This window comes from Emys orbicularis, chromosome 3 (assembly GCF_028017835.1).
Source record: "Emys orbicularis isolate rEmyOrb1 chromosome 3, rEmyOrb1.hap1, whole genome shotgun sequence".
In the NCBI taxonomy this organism is placed as follows: Eukaryota; Metazoa; Chordata; order Testudines; family Emydidae; genus Emys; species Emys orbicularis.
The window spans coordinates 117,410,930-117,427,678 of NC_088685.1; the positions used below are offsets into that span (position 1 = coordinate 117,410,930).

Here is a 16,749-nt window from a genome sequence, read left to right on the forward strand (position 1 = left end):
CATGATGCTTTTGCCGCCCCTGGGGTTGTCTCCTTCTATATCCCAGAGGATGACCCCCAAGGAGCGGCCTTTGTTTTTCCCTGTCCCGACCCACCAGGGGCTGCTATTTTCCCTCCGCCGCCCCCCATTGAGCCAGGATCTGAGGCGGGCCACGTGGCCAGGGCAAGGGGACCGCAGGGGGTAGAGAGGGCGGGTAAGAAGGCGGCATTTAGAAGGAAGGGAGGGACAGAAGTCAGGACCAGTCGGGCAACCAGGTCTTCTAGCGGCTCCAGGGGGACGTACACGCCCCCCACCACCAGGCCCTTCTCTACTGCCTCCTGGGCGGCGGCCTCCGATGCTAGGAAGAAGACGACCTTTCCGTACATCTTGGAGGCCGCCACAATGGCCGTGGGCCCCACCACCCTCGCCAACGCCCGCACGTAGGTCTCCACGTGGGGCAAGGCGGGTACCAGGAGGCAACGGACTTTTTTAGCGGGGCCTTTACCCTTCTTTGGGGGAGTCCCCCCAGCCGGCAGGAAGGGCCAGGGCACAGAGTCAGAGGGGGCGAGGGACATGGCAGCAGCGGAGGTCACCTTGTTACCCGCCGCTGCCGGTGTTCCAGCAGGGGTGGTAGTAGGTGGCTCAGCAGCAGCGGTTGAGGTAGAGGCTAGGGGGGACGATGGTGGGGCGGGTGGAGGAGAGGCAGCAGGGTCTGCCCGAGGGGTCTCATTCTCCTCGTCCCCTGCCATAATGAGGACGGGGGGGGAGAGCAAACACTGGAGGGGGGGTAGGGAAGGGGGAAGCAGGTCGACCACTCCTCCCCGCTAGGCTGTAGGCAGGGGAGGAGGGCGCCAAAAAAAAAGGGGGGGTTAGAGGGGGGGCTATCAAGGGCTAGGGGTCAGTCACCGACTCAGGGAAGGTTTCCGGCTCCTCTTGTTGCACCAAGGAAGGGAGGATAGAACAGCATTGGGGGGTGCAGTGAGACAGAATCAAACTAAAACGGGGAGGGGTACAAGCGCATAGGAGGGGACATGGGCGCACGAGGGGAGGGGTTAATCAGGGCAAGGGGACCGCAGGGGGAAGGGAGCAACCAGGCGGGGAATGGGGCAGAGGAACCACGGGGCTAGCTTCAGAGGCTGGGGCGGCTCAAACAAAGGCTGCAGAGGGAAAGGGCAAACAAACTGGAGCTAGCGAGGGGCTGGGGCAAGGGGGAGGGGCAAAAGGCAACAAGGGACAAATGGGTAGGCAGCAGGGGCAAAGCTGGGGGCTTGCTGCAGGGGGGAGGGGGTCAGTCCAAAAGGGGGGGGTACGTGCACCCACGTGCGCTTGTAACAAAAAGAAAGTCTTTGGAAGCTGGCTGCTGTATCAGGCCCAATGGTGGCAACAGGGCGTAGCAAGCCTAGGTGAGCAGCTGAAATCCCAGAGGCAGGAGCTCAAGGTAGATGGTAAGTAGCCAGTGGGGGTGGTGGAGGGGGCAACGATGATGGTGGTGGTGGGGATCGGGGGGGGGACACAGATGGACCAGGGGGCAGGCTCCACACCACACCCCCTGTGTCCCCACAAACACAGTCTAGATCCCCACCACAAGAGCACAGTTCAAAAGTTACTCAGTCCGGGAGGGCCCCCTCCACGGTGGTCTGTAGAATTCCTACGCGCTCCCCCACTGGCAGATGGTCCTCTTCTTCTCCTCAGGGCTCCAGCAGCTCCCCAGCAGCAAACACAGCAGCTCCAGGCGGCAGTCTGGTGGCCAGCAGGAAGGACCCTTCTCAGGTGGAGGTGGTGGTGGCATCCCCAGCAGCAGGAGCAATGGCTAGGGTGTCTCCCTCCCCTCCTCTGGGGAGTGGGCCAGCAGACCCCCCCCCAAGGGGCTGTAGCTGGAACAGCAGCAACCAAGGGTGTGGGTGGGTCTAGCAGCCAGCCAGCAAGCAGGTAGCAGAGAAAGAGGAGGAGCTGCCCCCTACCTCCCTCCAGACCAGAGGGCTACAAGAGAGTGATCTATTAGTCTCAGGTCAGACAGGGTTTCTGTTCCCTGAGTGACCAGAGCAGGAGCTGTATTAGAGTAATCAGGAACCTGCTAGAACCAGTTAAGGCAGGCAGGCTAATTAGAACACCTGGAGCCATTTAAGAAGAAGCTGCTAGAATCAATTAAGGCAGGCTAATCAGGGCACCCGCCTTTTAAAAGGAGCTCACTTCAGTTTATGGTGGGAGTGTGAGGAGTGGAGAGTGAGAGGGTGTGTTGCTAGAGGACTGAAGAGCACTGAAGAGCACAAGCGTTATCAGACACAAGGAGGAAGGTTCTGTGGTGAGAATAAGGAAGGTGTTTGGAGGAGGCCATGGGGAAGTAGCCCGGGGAGTTGTAGCTGTTACAGGAGGCACTATAGACAGCTGCAGTCCACAGGGCCCTGGGCTGAAACCCAGAGTAGAGGGTGGGCCTGGGTTCCCCCCAAACCTCCCAATTGACCTGGACTGTGGGTTCTTCTAGAGGGGAAGGTCTCTGGGCTGTTCCCCAACCCACATGGTGAATCTCTGAGGCAAGAAAAACCGCCAATAAGTGCAGGACCCACCAAGATAGAGGAGGAACTTTGTCACAATACACAATGCAAATCAACAAGTTACAGATACATAAAGACAATAGCGGTAACATTACTTTGAACTATCCCAACAGATGTGGCTTGACCTCTTGGCATTCTTTTGCTTCCTATCAGCACAAGTGAATTGGTACTTTTAACACTTCTTTGAGGTTGTGACCTGTCACCTGGCTATCAGCACCACATCTCTTAAATGAGTTTTGTTTCTGAGGTGCTGCTCCAGTGCTGTCTGGGAAGGAGGGACTGAGTTCATTATACAAGTTGTATGTATTGCGCTTTAAAGTAGCACTTAAAGCTATGGTTTGATACAATTAATCTCTCTCATAAGCGCTGAAAACATGAGACCCTGCAATCTATCTTCAGTATTTGCATAATACTTTACATTCTCACAGTGCTGTACAAACATTAACAAATGAAAACCTCCCTATGGCCTTGTCTAGACTATTGCTACTAAATACTAATGTATTTTTGAAAGTTGTATTAGCTAACATGATTATTTCCTAATCTAGATGGGACTCATAATTACCATTAGCCACATTTTAGACATGGGGAAAGTTAAACTGGTAAATCTGAAGTAATTCCAGTGACTTAAATTCACTTACCTCTGTATAATCAAGGCAGAATTTAGGTCAAAACTGTGACATGCCAAAAGTTGCAAAGTAGTTAAGCTGGTATATAGAACTCAAGATTTCTTAGCTTCTAGTCTAGTGAGCAGACCATTAGACCACAATGCCATGCCATAGAATACTATGTATTTATTTTATATTCACTGTACATTTGTCTTTTACTGGCCCTACTTGTAGTATTTTCTTCTCTCTGTTCTTCCTTTTTTCCCCTCTAAATCTCGCTCTTTCCATTTATTTTTTCTTTCAGTTTAGGAACACTGTCAGTCTATGAAAAATTATTAGTAGGTGGAGGCACAGTTGCACAGAAACTGTTTTCTTGCCATGGGAGCCCCAACAGCAACTTCAAGTGGATAGGTACCAGAAATTTCACAGCATAGCTGCCAGTGTAGAGGAAAGTACATCTGTGCAGAAGCACAATTTTAGTCAAAATGCTACTTTTTTTGTAAGTAATCAAATATGTTAATCTAGATTTGTCATCTTAATTGAGAGAAGAATTTGGCTCAGAGAGATTCAATGCAGTTGGAACTTGTTACTGGGTTCCTGTGTTGTACCCTGTCCCCTAGATGTGGCCTTGTCTACACTAGACTGTTTTGCTAAAAATGTCCCATCATTGTTACCATCAGTTCAGCTCCACCCAGGGTAGCAATGACAGGCGTTTTAGTTTAGACAATCCCGCAGATGGCCGATTACATTTTTAGCACTGCATCAACTAGATCTGTGGGCTAGACAACATGGTGTTTAAAATGCTGGTGGCCACATGGAAGTCTGTCTATATTCGCACAGATAGTACTATTGGTGGAGCTGAACTGATGGCAGAATGACAGTACAGTATTGGGGTGGGGAAAGGGAAGCGGCCTACTATAGACAAAGTAATGTCTGGTGAATGCACATCAAACAACTCCTGCTAAGACTTCCTTGTGCTCCACCTGCAGTTTAACAATGCAGTTCCCAAGAATCTGTAAATAGAGATGTGATACTTTAAAGCTGTGCTATAATAGGTGAGCTATAGCACTTATTCCTCAAGTTTATACCCTGTAATATTACGTGCAAATCAGAGCCCACTTTCTTTAGAGGTTGAAGTAAAGTTGGAGTAGTCTTTGACTTTAAAACTTAAAAGGGAGATGTCACAGGGTGATGGGCCCCTTTAAGAGGGAGTGGGGTGCGGTGCACCTGAGTCTGTGTATCTAAAGCAAAAACTATTAGAGAGAGGTTCTGTTTCAGTGGCAAGAAGCAGCCCAAGCAGATCCGGGCTGTCCTCATGCAGTTCCTAAAACAGGAACACAAACTGTGGGAGGTGCAGTTGGAGCTGCAGAGGCAACTGTCCATATTGGAAAGCATGAGAAAAGAATCATTCAGTGGGTGAAGAAAAGAGATTTGGGGACTCCATAGTGCCCAGAGAATAGTATGGCTGTGGGGAAGCTGGACAGTCAGAGGTCTGGAAAGGAGCTGTGTGAAGTCAGAGATGGGTCAAAGGAAACTGAGGATGTTTCGACAGAAATGAAAAGCCATTGAGAGAGACTGGTGATAATGAGGTACGGCTTGCAGATGGCCTGCTAGAGAAAAAGCAAGAGGCTAAAGACAAGACCAGGTTGGATTTCCTAGTAGAGTTTTTGGAAGACAAGAAGGTGTGGCCTCATTTGTGGATGGAAGACACCCAAGAAGAAAGGGATAAAGGGAAGAAGAAAGTACCAAGAGGATGTTCTGTGTTCCTCCCTCCACACTTCAGGCAGAAAGATCCTGTACTAAGCAGGGTGCAGTCTTGAGAGGAGTGTATGTGATGGGGTGTAAACCCCATATATGCACCAGAAGGGTTAAGGGAGCCTGACAGTGTAATGTCACTGATTGCACCTGGGGAGGGTGTGGTCAGGTGAAGGGGATGGACTTAAAAGAGGAGAGAGGAGGACAATTGGGAGAGGAGAACTAGGGGAGGAGACTTAGGGCAGGTCTACACTTACTTCCTGCTCCGGCCATAAGCAATCGATCTTCTGGGATCAATTTATCGCGTCTTGTCTGGACACGATAAATCGATCCCGGAAGTGCTCGCCGTCGACGCCGGTACTCCAGCTCGGCGAGAGGAGTACACGGCATCGACGGGGGAGCCTGCCTGCCGCGTCTGGACCCGCGGTAAGTTCGAACTAAGGTACTTCGAATTCAGCTACGTTAATAACGTAGCTGAATTTGTGTACCTTAGTTCGAAGTGGGGGTTTAGTGTGGACCAGGCCTTAGTGAGTTTCCTTTCTCTAGGAAGGGGTCTGATAGAAGGCCAACCATATGTCTACATTTGAGCTGGGATTTACCTGTGCTAGGTGTGCTCGAGCTAGCACCTAAAAATAGCAGTATGTCAGTGCCAGCACAGGCAGCAGCTTGGGTTAGCCACCCAAGTAAATACCAAGGCGGTCAGGTGGGATTGTACTCAGTCAGACTGAGGAGCGGGCTGTGCCTCTGCAGACTCCTGCTATTTTTAGGCACTAGCTTGAGCATAGCTAGCATGGGCATGTCTATGAAAGCTGGGAATCGCACATCCCAGCTGAAATGTAGACACACCCTAAGAAGGCTGGAAGGGTAGAGAAGCTGGCAGTCTGGTCCAGAGGAGTACCTGAAATCTGGGGGACAATGGCCTTTCTGAAACCCTGGGAAGGTGGAGAACTGTGCTAGCCCTAGACCATGGGATAGAGTGAGATATAGGAGCCTGATAGGGTTGCCAATTTTGGTTGGACGTATTCCTGGAGATTTTGTCACATGACAATCTTTAGTTAAAGATTAATTCCTGGAGACTCAAGGACAATCCTGGAGGGTTGGCAACCCTAGAGCCTGAGGACCTATGTGAGGATATTGCATCCTAACTGAGGCTCACCTGTGAAGGAGAGCGGTGACCAACTGGACTTGGTTGGGGCTGAAGACTTAGTTGTCTTTATATTTGTTGGATGTGTAGGGACTCTGTGACCCAGAAAGGGGCAGGCTCTTGAATTGTCTTGGCTGCAGGGTCAGGCCACTTCGACAGCTGAAATAGGCTGAAGAACACAAGAGGGAAACTGACACAGCTGCGACAATGCCACATCCAGCATGAGGGGGCATGCCGTAGGGACGCCACTTTGCTATAAAATCACTGTTGGTTTTATTAAGGGCCTTTCATTTTTCTTTTACTTTTTAAGCCCAGGATCTGTCAGGGCTTCTGGTTAAAAGAGGAGAGAGCTTTGGTATTCCCAGTTGCACTCTAGTGATGCTACTTAGGACTTACCTACAGTAGTGCTGGCATCATGTTATCCAGAAGAAGAGATACCTACAGTAATTCTTGTTCCCAACTGTATTGCCTGCACAGAGCCACACTGTAGGAGTCCTGTTCCTTGATACACAACCAAAGATCCATTTTAAAGTAGAAGTAGATTCCTCAATTCCAACATTATTGAGATGGAGAGCATAAGCTATCCCACATCCACTAACACTCTGCATTTTTTTTCTACCTCCAGGAACTCTGTTTCCAGCTGGATTCCAATGCGGAGAATCAGTTGTGTAGGGGGCAATGTAGTTGGAGGAGTTTTTGGCCTGAGGGCCACATCTGGGTATGGAAATTGTATGGCAGGCCATGAATGCGCACGATATTGGGGGTTGGGGTGCGGGGGGGGGAGGGTGAGGGCTCTGGCTGGGGATGAGGGGTTGGAGGTGCAGGAGGGTGCTCTGGGCTGGGACTGGGGTTCTGAGGGTGGGAGGGGGAACAGGGCTGGGGCAGGGGGTTGGGGCACGGAAGGGTGTCAGGGGTGCAGGCTCCGGGTGGCGCTTACCTCAAGGAGCTCCCGGAAGCAGCGGCACGTCCCCCCACCGTCTCCTACGCAGAGACATGGCCAGGCATCTCTGTGTCCTGCCCCGTCTGCAGGTGCTGCCCCTGCAGCTCCCATTGGCCATGGTTCCCAGCCAATAGGCGCTGTGGGGGTGGCACTTGGGGCAGGGGCAGCGTGCGGAGTCCCTTGGCTGCCTCTGCATGTATGAGCCAGAGGGGGGACATGCCACTGCTTCCGGGAGCCATGCAGAGCCAGGGCAAGCCCCCAACCCCGCTCCCTGGCTGGAGCGCTGGAGCGGTGCAAGCCCCAGATCCCACTCCTTGGCAGGAGCTCGATGGCCAGATTAAAACATCTGAAGGGCCGGATGCAGCCCCTGGACCGTAGTTTACCCACCCTTGCTATAGGTGAATAATCACCTTTTCTCCTTCCTGACGTTACCTCCATAGTGCCCTGCTACAGGACACTAGCTTGTGGTGACTTCACTGAGGAGCCCTGCTAGCTGAACAGTGATTGAAGCACTGCTCTCCCAAACTCATGGGTTAATTTTAAGAAAAGACTAGGGTGGCACTCTTGCATGGCAACTTTTCCCCATGTTGTTGGAGTCATAGCTGCAATATGAAAGTGATAAATGATTGGGACCATAAATTTCACAATGCACTTGCCAATAGGGAAGAAAGCATGTCTGTACAGAAGCATAATCTTATTTAAATTTTACCTTACCTGTTGGCATCTATCCTGAATTTTCTGGGCAGCTCTAATTTTATCAGGATCATCTCCTACACACACATTGTTTTAACTTGCTAACCTCAGGAACTGTCATGGTTCCTGGTAAAATAGAGCTTTGCTATTGTTGGCTCTAGCACTCTCAGTTCCGTAGCCAGCCGAAACCATGATAAAATGCAATTCTTGCCACAGTATAACCTAATTTTCCCTGTTCCAGTGTAGACAGAGATGAACTACACAACCATACTATAAGCCACTGGTGTTCACTTTTTCCACCTGGGACCCAAAAGACACCCAAACAAAGGATTGTATGATTTGGATAATAACAAGAAACCAGAGGTGGTGGCGGTGAATAGCGCTCAGTTTGGATCACTGGTCAGAGTGGGGTTTCATGCTTGCATCTGGGTATGTCTGTCTTATCTTCTCTGAGCTATAAACATCCTTTTTCATGTATTTAAATGAAAGCTGGGATTTTCATGAGAGACAAGGTGGGTGAGGTAATATCTTTCATTGGATCAACTTCTGTTGGTAAGAGAGACGAACTCTCACATTTACACATAGCTCTTCTTTAGGCCATGGACCATTTGAATCCAAGAGCTGGGCCTTGTGAATCACCACCATTGCACAGCTCCCAGTACAATCAGAGGAGTTGGCAACACAGTGGTCTTGAACGAGAAGCGACAAAGCCGTGTTTACGGATCAAGGGCACCTGAGGCCAAAAAAGCAACCATCAGATTGTCTAGCCCCGTGTTTCTCAAATGTGGCCACCAGGGGGCTTTTCTTGGGGCCACCACCTCCTGGGTGGTGATGGGGTGGGGAGGGGCCAAGCAGTGGCTCTTTCCCTAGGGCTGCCAGCAGTGGTTGGGCCCTGGCTGCCTCTGGAGATAGAAAAGCTGGAGGAGCAGACAGCCGGTGTGTGTTCCCCACCTTCCTGGGGTGGAGGGATTGGACTTCCACCCTGGGGTAGTGCATGGCAGGCTACACCCACAGGGGTTTGGGCTCCATTCCCTGGCTGTTAGATGATGTGCTGTGGCTCCAAGCTCACCCTCTCCAATCACCCCTGGCCCCTGCTGCCTTCCCTAATGCCCCATTGCTTCCATAACTGCCTCCCCATCCAGTGCTTAATTTTCCCCAGGCTTGCCGGGACTGAGTAAGTCTGCTGTGAAAAGTGATATTTGTTAATTATTTGTTTTCACAGCAGACTTACTAGTTAGCAAGTCTTAAAAAAAAAAAAAAAAAAAAAAAAAAAAGCGCAACCCAAACAAAGCAAAAGAAACAATAAGAAAAAAGACAAGAACGTACAAAGCACCTTCTGTTTCTATTCTGTTTAGATCCAAAGTAAGAATAGAGATAACTGTACATTATTTTTTATTATTGAGTGCAAAAAAAACCCTACATAAGTAAATCACAATGATTTAGATGTGTATATGTGCATATTTATTTGTTTTTCCTAAAGTAAATTAAATATGTTAAGAAAATTGGTCAGTGCGGCCACCAAAAAATGTGTTGTGAGAACCCCTAGTCCAGCCCGCCCCGCTTCACATCACAGGCCAGTGCACCTGGTTCCCGGTCACAGGGGGGCGCGGCTGAGGCCCGCTCTGCACTATGGCAGCGGCAGCGCTAGGTTGGGCAGGGGCGGGAGCACCCAGCTACCAGCGCCTCCTGCACCCCCTAGGGCGGCTGGTGGGGGAGCTGCTGCCCATCGCGGAACCCAGAGCGCGGCCAGCACCCGCCCCTGAGCCGGGTAAGCCTGAGGCGGCGCGGCCCGGGGAGAGCCCCGCCTCGGCCACGCCGACAGGGCAACGCGATTTGGACACGTCTCGCGACAGCTGCGGAGGCGCTGCCGCCTCAGTGTACGCGTCGCCATGGCGACCGCGCCCTGGGTAACGTTCTGCGCTGGGGGCGCGAGCAGAGAGCGGCAGGGAAGGTTCGAATGGAACGTGCCGGAGCAGAGCCCCGGGGAACATGAGCAGCAACAGCCTCAGCAGCAGCGATGGCAGCTCGCGCGCGGGGTCCGCCTGCTCCCGGCTCATTGACGTGACCAGCAACGCGGCGCTGCTGCTCACTCCCTGCGCCGCGGCTGCAGCGCCCCCCGCCGCTGAGGTACCGAGCCGCGTCCCTGCCCGGTTTGCACTGACTGCGGGGCAGAGCCGGGCTTGGTCGCAGCGTCCCCCCGCCTCCTGTTCCTATCAGGCTGCGCTGCCTGGGGCCAGGACCTTGCTCTTTTCTGCGCTCAGCATCCTCCTGCAGCCCTGCGCCGGGATCTCACTGCTCTGCGGGGTCCTAAGGCTGGGCATGGGAACGCTTCCTAGGCAGGCTCTATGTGTGTGGGGGCGGGATAGACTGAGCAGCGGAACTCCCGCCTAGTTCCCTGGCCCCAGCCCGCTGCAGAACCCCGTTGGCACCCCTCCCGGGAGCTTGGCTGCCTAGTTCCAGGGTCGAGGAGTTTATACACAGTTGTAGAGTCACACTGTGAGTCAGAAGACACGTTCCCAAAGAGTAACAGTTGTGCAGAGCAGGGCCGCCCAGAGGATTCAGGGGGCCCGGGGCAAAGCAATTTAGGGGGCCCCTTCCATTAAAAAAAGTTGCAAAACTATAGAATATTATATTCTTGTGGGGGCCCCTGTGGGGCCCAGGGCCTGGGGCAAATTGCCCCACTTGCCCTCCCCCCGGGCGGCCCTGGTGCAGAGAGAGAACAAGAGGTGGGAAAGGCTATAGGGAGCCATTGCTAGGGCCAGGGAGCTGGGCTTTGACTGCAAGGGTCTGGGGACCGGGAGGTAGCCAGGTGCTCTGCTGCTAATCAGTGCACTCTAGCACCCCAGGCTTGCTCCCAATTGCTGTGTCTACCCCTAGGTGGTGTGTTCCTACAGTGACAGAGAAGCTGTGCCTCCACTATGGGACTGTGCTGGCATAGCTATGCCAGTAGAGTCACCATAGTGTAAATGGCAGGTTTCAGAGTAGCAGCCGTGTTAATCTGTATCCGCAAAAAGAACAGGAGTACTTGTGGCACCTTAGAGACTAACAAATTTATTAGAGCATAAGCTTTCGTGGGCTACAACCCACTTCTTCGGATGCATATAGAGTGAAACATATATTGAGGAGATATATATACACACATACAGAGAGCATGAACAGGTGGGAGTTGTCTTACCAACTCTGAGAGGCCAATTAAGTAAGAGAAAAAAAACTTTTGAAGTGATAATCAAGATGGCTCAGTACAGACAGTTTGATAAGAAGCAAGTGTGAAAATACTTACAAGGGGAGATAGATTCAATGTTTGTAATGGCTCAGCCATTCCCAGTCTTTATTTAATCCTGTGTTGATTGTGTCTAGTTTGCATATCAATTCCAGCTCAGCAGTCTCTTGTTGGAGTCTGTTTTTGAAGTTTTTCAAAACTATCTTAAAACAGAAAAACTTCAAAAACAGACTCCAACGAGAGACTGCTAAACCAGCGTTTCTAGACTCAGTTCACTTTTATCTCCAGTTTTACTTTTGAAGAATTATTTCATTTTTTTTCCCATTGGAAGACTCCAGATTGATACACACATCAGGAATAAAAAAATATCAGATGAAGATGCTCCTGAAGCCAGTGACAGAGGATTTACAAACTTGGGAAAAAAGCTAATCCTTGATATTAACACCAGGGTCTGAGAGCGATAGGGTGTGCAGTTTTAATTGCAATTAATGTGTTTGAGAGGGGGCATGAATTTTGGAAAAGTTTGGGCACAGTTTCTTCAAGTTCAATAATTTCTAGTCTAGTGTTTCCAAGACAGAATGGCTAATTTCTAACTGCCTCAAAGCTGTCCTATTGATCTGTTAGCCAGTTTCCAGACATTTCAGATACCTGGAGGGGAAAAATTGCCTTTTTATTTAATTGCTTGTTTCTGTGGAGGATGACTGACATTGATTTTAATACTGCAAAATGCGACTACAAGTTTCCTTTTTGTTTCAGTTTTTAGTTTCACCTCATCATTTTGTCAATTTTAGCAGCATTGATTCACGTACTACAGAGCAGTAGAGATATTTGGTTCAATAATTTAAATAAAGTCTGACTGATAATTAAAACTTATCTTTACAAATTCAAGGACAAAATTTTTTCTTGTTAAATGTTGCAAAAGGGAGTATCTTCAGTGTGCTAGGAATTTACTTGTGTTATCCAAGGCTCTTCATTGCGTTTCTTTATCTTTCTTCAAACTCATTCCTTTGAAACTGTGGTATGATGGCTTTGATGTGAAGTTAAAGGTGAGGCTCAAGGATATTCCTTGGAAGGAAATGAAACCACTTGCCTGCTAAAGCAATAGCAAAAAGCGTAGTTAATAGAAAAGTCCATCATTTTAACAATACTTTATTCAGTAGGAAAAACAGCTATTAATAGAGTGAATAGCTGAGTATCAGCTGACTTTTGTTAACAGTGGGATGTGATTTTTGTATTGCACTAAATTGTTTTGTTGCTCTGCTTAGAATTTTTGTTTTTCAACATTCTGAAGTCCGTTGCCATTTTAGTAAATTCAGCTTTCAACCTGTTAGAAAACTGTTTTAGTAGCATGAGTTTTTAATATTTTAGAATTGATAGTAAAAAAGAAATATAAAAAATGATCTGTAACTAGGTGACTTCTAAATGAAAAACACACTTAAAATTACTTCTACAGGTATGCAGAAGTATATGTAATAATTGTGACTGATCAGAGCTGGTGGAGTAGAGAGAGATGCAGGATGTGACCCTTAAAATTTATACTGTGAGCAAGCCAATTATATATTCATAAGCATATATCTGTTCAGTGAAATGCAAGACATAGAAGGCATAAGACAAAGAGGATATTAGAATAGAATATTGGCACTGTTAGAATGTCTATCACCTTTGCGGTTTCTCCTCCATTTACAAATCTCTCATTAATACTAATTTCTTCTACAAAGTCTTACACTGTTGTCCACCAACCAATAGATAAAACAAAGCAAACAAGTGAAACTGCATGTGAGCAAGCGGTGACTTTCTGCACAGCCACTTGCTATTGCTGCTTCTCATTCCTCCTACCCTTCGTCTACTGGCAGCAAGATCCGTACTCTCTTTCCATTTTTGTTTTTTAAAGCATATAAGAGGTGTTGATCTCAAAATAATTACAAATAATAAAAATTTCAGCTTTTCCACAGCATTTATTTCACAAAACTGTTGAAGCAAAGCAGCAGGGGGACCCATTTCCCCAATGTTTTCTTTTTACTACATCCCTTAATTAATCAAGTCTTTACCAGAAGATGTAAGAAGTTGTTATAAAAGCTGAAATACCAATGTTTTCATAATTGTCTTGAGATAACTGCTGTTCTTAACTATGCTAAACAGTTATTTATCACATTTAGGTCCAAGATCAACTCACCATGATGAAGAGACAAGTGGAAGAGAGAGCGAATTTAACTGCTATCTGTAGTGTTGGAAGGTAAGAATAACTTTTTGGTTGCCATGTGACTTTCTTTGAACATATTAAACAACTTTGAATTAGCCTTGTTAATAAATAAACAATAGTGGAGAATGTTTCTTATCTGTCTAACAACATTTTTTAATGACTACAGCAGATAGGGCAGGACTTACCTTCAGAAGAGAAACACTGAAAATGCCAAAAGTAATTGATTTTATTCACCTGGACTATTGTTTTTAGGTTATGCTTGTTTCAGAAAAGATAGTATTGTTTGAAAAAGTCCAGAGCAGCACATCAAAAATAATCAGAGGATTGGCAAGAATTACAAGCCAAAAGTTAGGTCTGTTTGGAAAGGAGAAGACTAACTGGGTAGGTGGACTTGATTGTGATGATGAAGGATATAGTGAAAAGTGATCAGACATTGTTTTCAACCTTTTCCATAATGTGAAAATAAAGAGGATAAAACTGAAATGCAATAATTGTAAAATAAATAGGAGAAAATATTAATGCACACGGCATCTGGCATATTGCCAATTCTTACAATTTTATCACTAGTCTTATGCTATTTGTGTGTGGTGTTTTTCTTTTTTCTTTTTTCATAGAACCTTAATTTTTGGAGTCAAGTGGTTATATGAAAATCTCAGCTTTATTTTTATAAGATAAGTTTCTAGACTTCATGTTTGCAGAGAAAAGTTTCAAAATGGGAACCCTTCCCCACACCCAATCAGGAGATGAAATAACCCCAAATTTATTGGTTTAAAATCATGAGATTTTTGGAAAAATATTTTATAATTTTTTGAGGCTCATGATTTTTGAATGCCTGGGGTTGACAAGTCCGTAATCAGTCTATGGAATTGACTGTGTAAGAGGAGTTGTAGCTGTGCTAGTCCCAGGATATTAGAAAGACAAGGTGAGTGAGGTAATAATCTTTTATTTGACTAACTTTTGTTGGTGAGAGAGACAAGCTTGAAAGATATTGCCTCACCCACCTTAGAATTCCTTCCTCCTCCACCATAACAAAAGAGGTACATTCAGCAGTGCAGAAATTGTCAAGGTCAGGATTTCTCAAAAGGCAGTATATGTAACCACAGATGACATACCAGCTGCAGTCAGGTGATACATGGATTGGTTTATCAGAGTAGAATCCATTATAACTACACTGATTAATATTATAAGGGTGTTACACTAAGTACTTTTGAGTTTTAGATCTCATATGCTAGATTTTAAAGTTTGAGAACTGTTGGTCTAGGTGTATTATTATTTTGCTTTAATATCAAATATTTCTGGGCCCTTTACTCCAGGTGAAATGATCAAAGTTGTGTGAAAGGGCTCTAAAAGGTGTGGATTCGACTCTGGGAGAATTCTGGCACAGCTAGTGGAATTAGGGAAGAGAGCCATAAGCTGTCCTCTGGGGTACCCTTGCAAGCCCTGGTGTGTGTGTGGGGGGGAAGGGAAGCACTGTCACACATAGGCTGTCAGGGACAGGCTGCCATGATTTCAACAGACCCTTTTCTCAGAGCTGTCTAGAATCAGGACGGTGCAAGAATAGCTTAAAGCCACATTAACCTCCACCCCCCAAGGCTTGCTAGTTCTGTACTTTCTCTTTTACAGTATGTCTACACTGCAAAAAAGATGTGTTCTTTAACTCAGCTAATCCACATTAACTATCTCTGGTTAAAATATCAGTGAAGACATGGCAATTTAGCTTTTAACTTGAGTTAAGAGCTCAAGTTCACCCCCTGACTGTCTTACAGGCCAACTCAAGTTAAAAGCCAAATTACCACATCTTGTCTGCTATTTTAATTTGTGTTAGTTAATACAAGGTAGATAACCCAAGTTAAGAACACACCATTTTTTTTTTGCAGTGTAGACATCCCATCAGAGGTGCAGCGCAGAATCTCACCCCTCCTATTGACCTAACTGTTCAGAATGAGCCCCTTTTTAATGCACACGTGTGTCCATGAATATTAATATAATTAAAAATAGAAACGCTGTCAGCACAACTCTTCTTTATTTTGTTAAATAAGAATCTGGTATGACATAGAAGATGAAGCTTTGGGTTTAGCAATACTAGTCAGCTTTTCCTCTTTCTTTTTATTTGTTCATTTAATTGTGCTAAGACCCAATGGTTCCAATCAGTCTTGAGCCCTAGTGTACTAGGCACTGTACAAATATATAGGCAGGCACAGTTCCCCAAGAACTTGCAATCTAAAAAGACTAAAGACTGTTAAATGGTGGTGGAAAGGGATGCAACGTACAAATAACAGCTTATGGTTAAGGTTGACCCGTGTCATGTTTATTGCATGGATTTTATTTTTTGTTTTGTTTTTATTTGTGCCTGAGGGTTTAAATGGGAAATTAGGTAAAAAGAAGAGGGGTGAAATTGATGAGGCGAGAAGAGGAAGGAAAGAGTAAAGATCGGCGGGGATAAAGGTAGAGGAGGTGACTGGACAAAAGTTGGTCATGTAACTGGAGCAGAGATCATAGGCCATGTGAAGAAGTCTGTCATGACAGTGGGTAGACAAGCGTCTGAAGGCTGCTCTGGCTGCTATCGGAGGGCTTCTGGTGGCTGGGGCCTTTAATGGGCTGCTACAGAAGCTCTCCCTACACCTGCTGTCTCCTGCTATTATGCCCTTATTTTGTTGATGGAACAACAGGAAATAGGTCAGTAGAACAGATCTGTGAGAATTCTCAGATATGCTATATTTTGATTTCAAGCATTTTTTTTCAATTCTTTTTCTCCCATTTGTTTTTTTAGAAACAAAGGAAGAACAGAGGCACAAAAGGTTAGTGAGTCATTTTTTATTTCTGTTGTACTAGCAATCAAAATGTGCTAGTTGCTTTTCAAATACAGCGGAAGATGCCATCCCTATTCTGAATAGCATGCGGGGTCGAAACAGACAAAGTGTTGGGGAAAGGGATGCAGTGTACCAGCTGGTCAATTAGGATGATGGTTGACACTTGGCTTATGGAGGGTTTTTATTGTTTTGATGTATATTTCTTTATATAGTTGTTTCACTAGTATTAGGGATTTTGGGAGGGCAGTTGTTGGGGTTAAAATGATAGTGAAGAATGGTGGGGAAGGGGTTGTGTGAATTAAAGAAAGAAAGATGTAAAAACGTAATGGGAAGAGAGTGATGGTGGGCAGCTAAAGTATTGCAGTGGTATCAGGGGAGTGCAACAAGGTGGCATGATTCTTCTGGTGATCCACCTTCTTTAGGAGGTGGTGGAGCTGTGCATAAAACTACTGAAGTTCTGCTGACTCACTGTGGCAGGTGCAACTTGCCGACTCAACCCTTTATATAAGGAAGATGAGAGTGACTCTTTGTAACAGGAAACTGGGGCCTAGGTCAGATAGGTCTCTACAGGGAAACCATAGGAACACCCGTAGGCTGAGGTTTGCATTTTTCTTGTTGTGTGATTGGCCAGTAAAGCCAAAACCCCCAGGAAAAGGGGTATGTTTAGACTACAAAGAGTGGAGATTCTGTTTCGGGCATGATGTGTGTTGTGTTGTGTGGGGGTGTCCACCTGCTTGCACTTGGGATGAAAGGGGACAGCAATGAAAGGTATTATAGCAAATGAAATAAATATAAATCAAGAGTCCAAGTTACAGAGTTGAGCGAATGGTGATATGTGAAGACTTCACCTG

The 16,749-nt window shown here is 46.8% G+C and overlaps 1 protein-coding gene across 1 annotated transcript in view; it reads left to right on the plus strand.

The window, feature by feature from the left end:
• Positions 1 to 9,657: 9,657 nt before the first annotated feature.
• The window catches only part of CCDC170 (coiled-coil domain containing 170), a 69,474-nt gene continuing 62,382 nt past the window's right edge, over positions 9,658 to 16,749 (plus strand). Inside the window, exons 1-3 of the mRNA XM_065401936.1 lie at positions 9,658 to 9,795; positions 13,045 to 13,121; positions 15,859 to 15,886. Of these exons, the coding sequence (XP_065258008.1) occupies positions 9,658 to 9,795; positions 13,045 to 13,121; positions 15,859 to 15,886 (243 nt within the window). The remainder of the gene's footprint in view (positions 9,796 to 13,044; positions 13,122 to 15,858; positions 15,887 to 16,749) is intronic.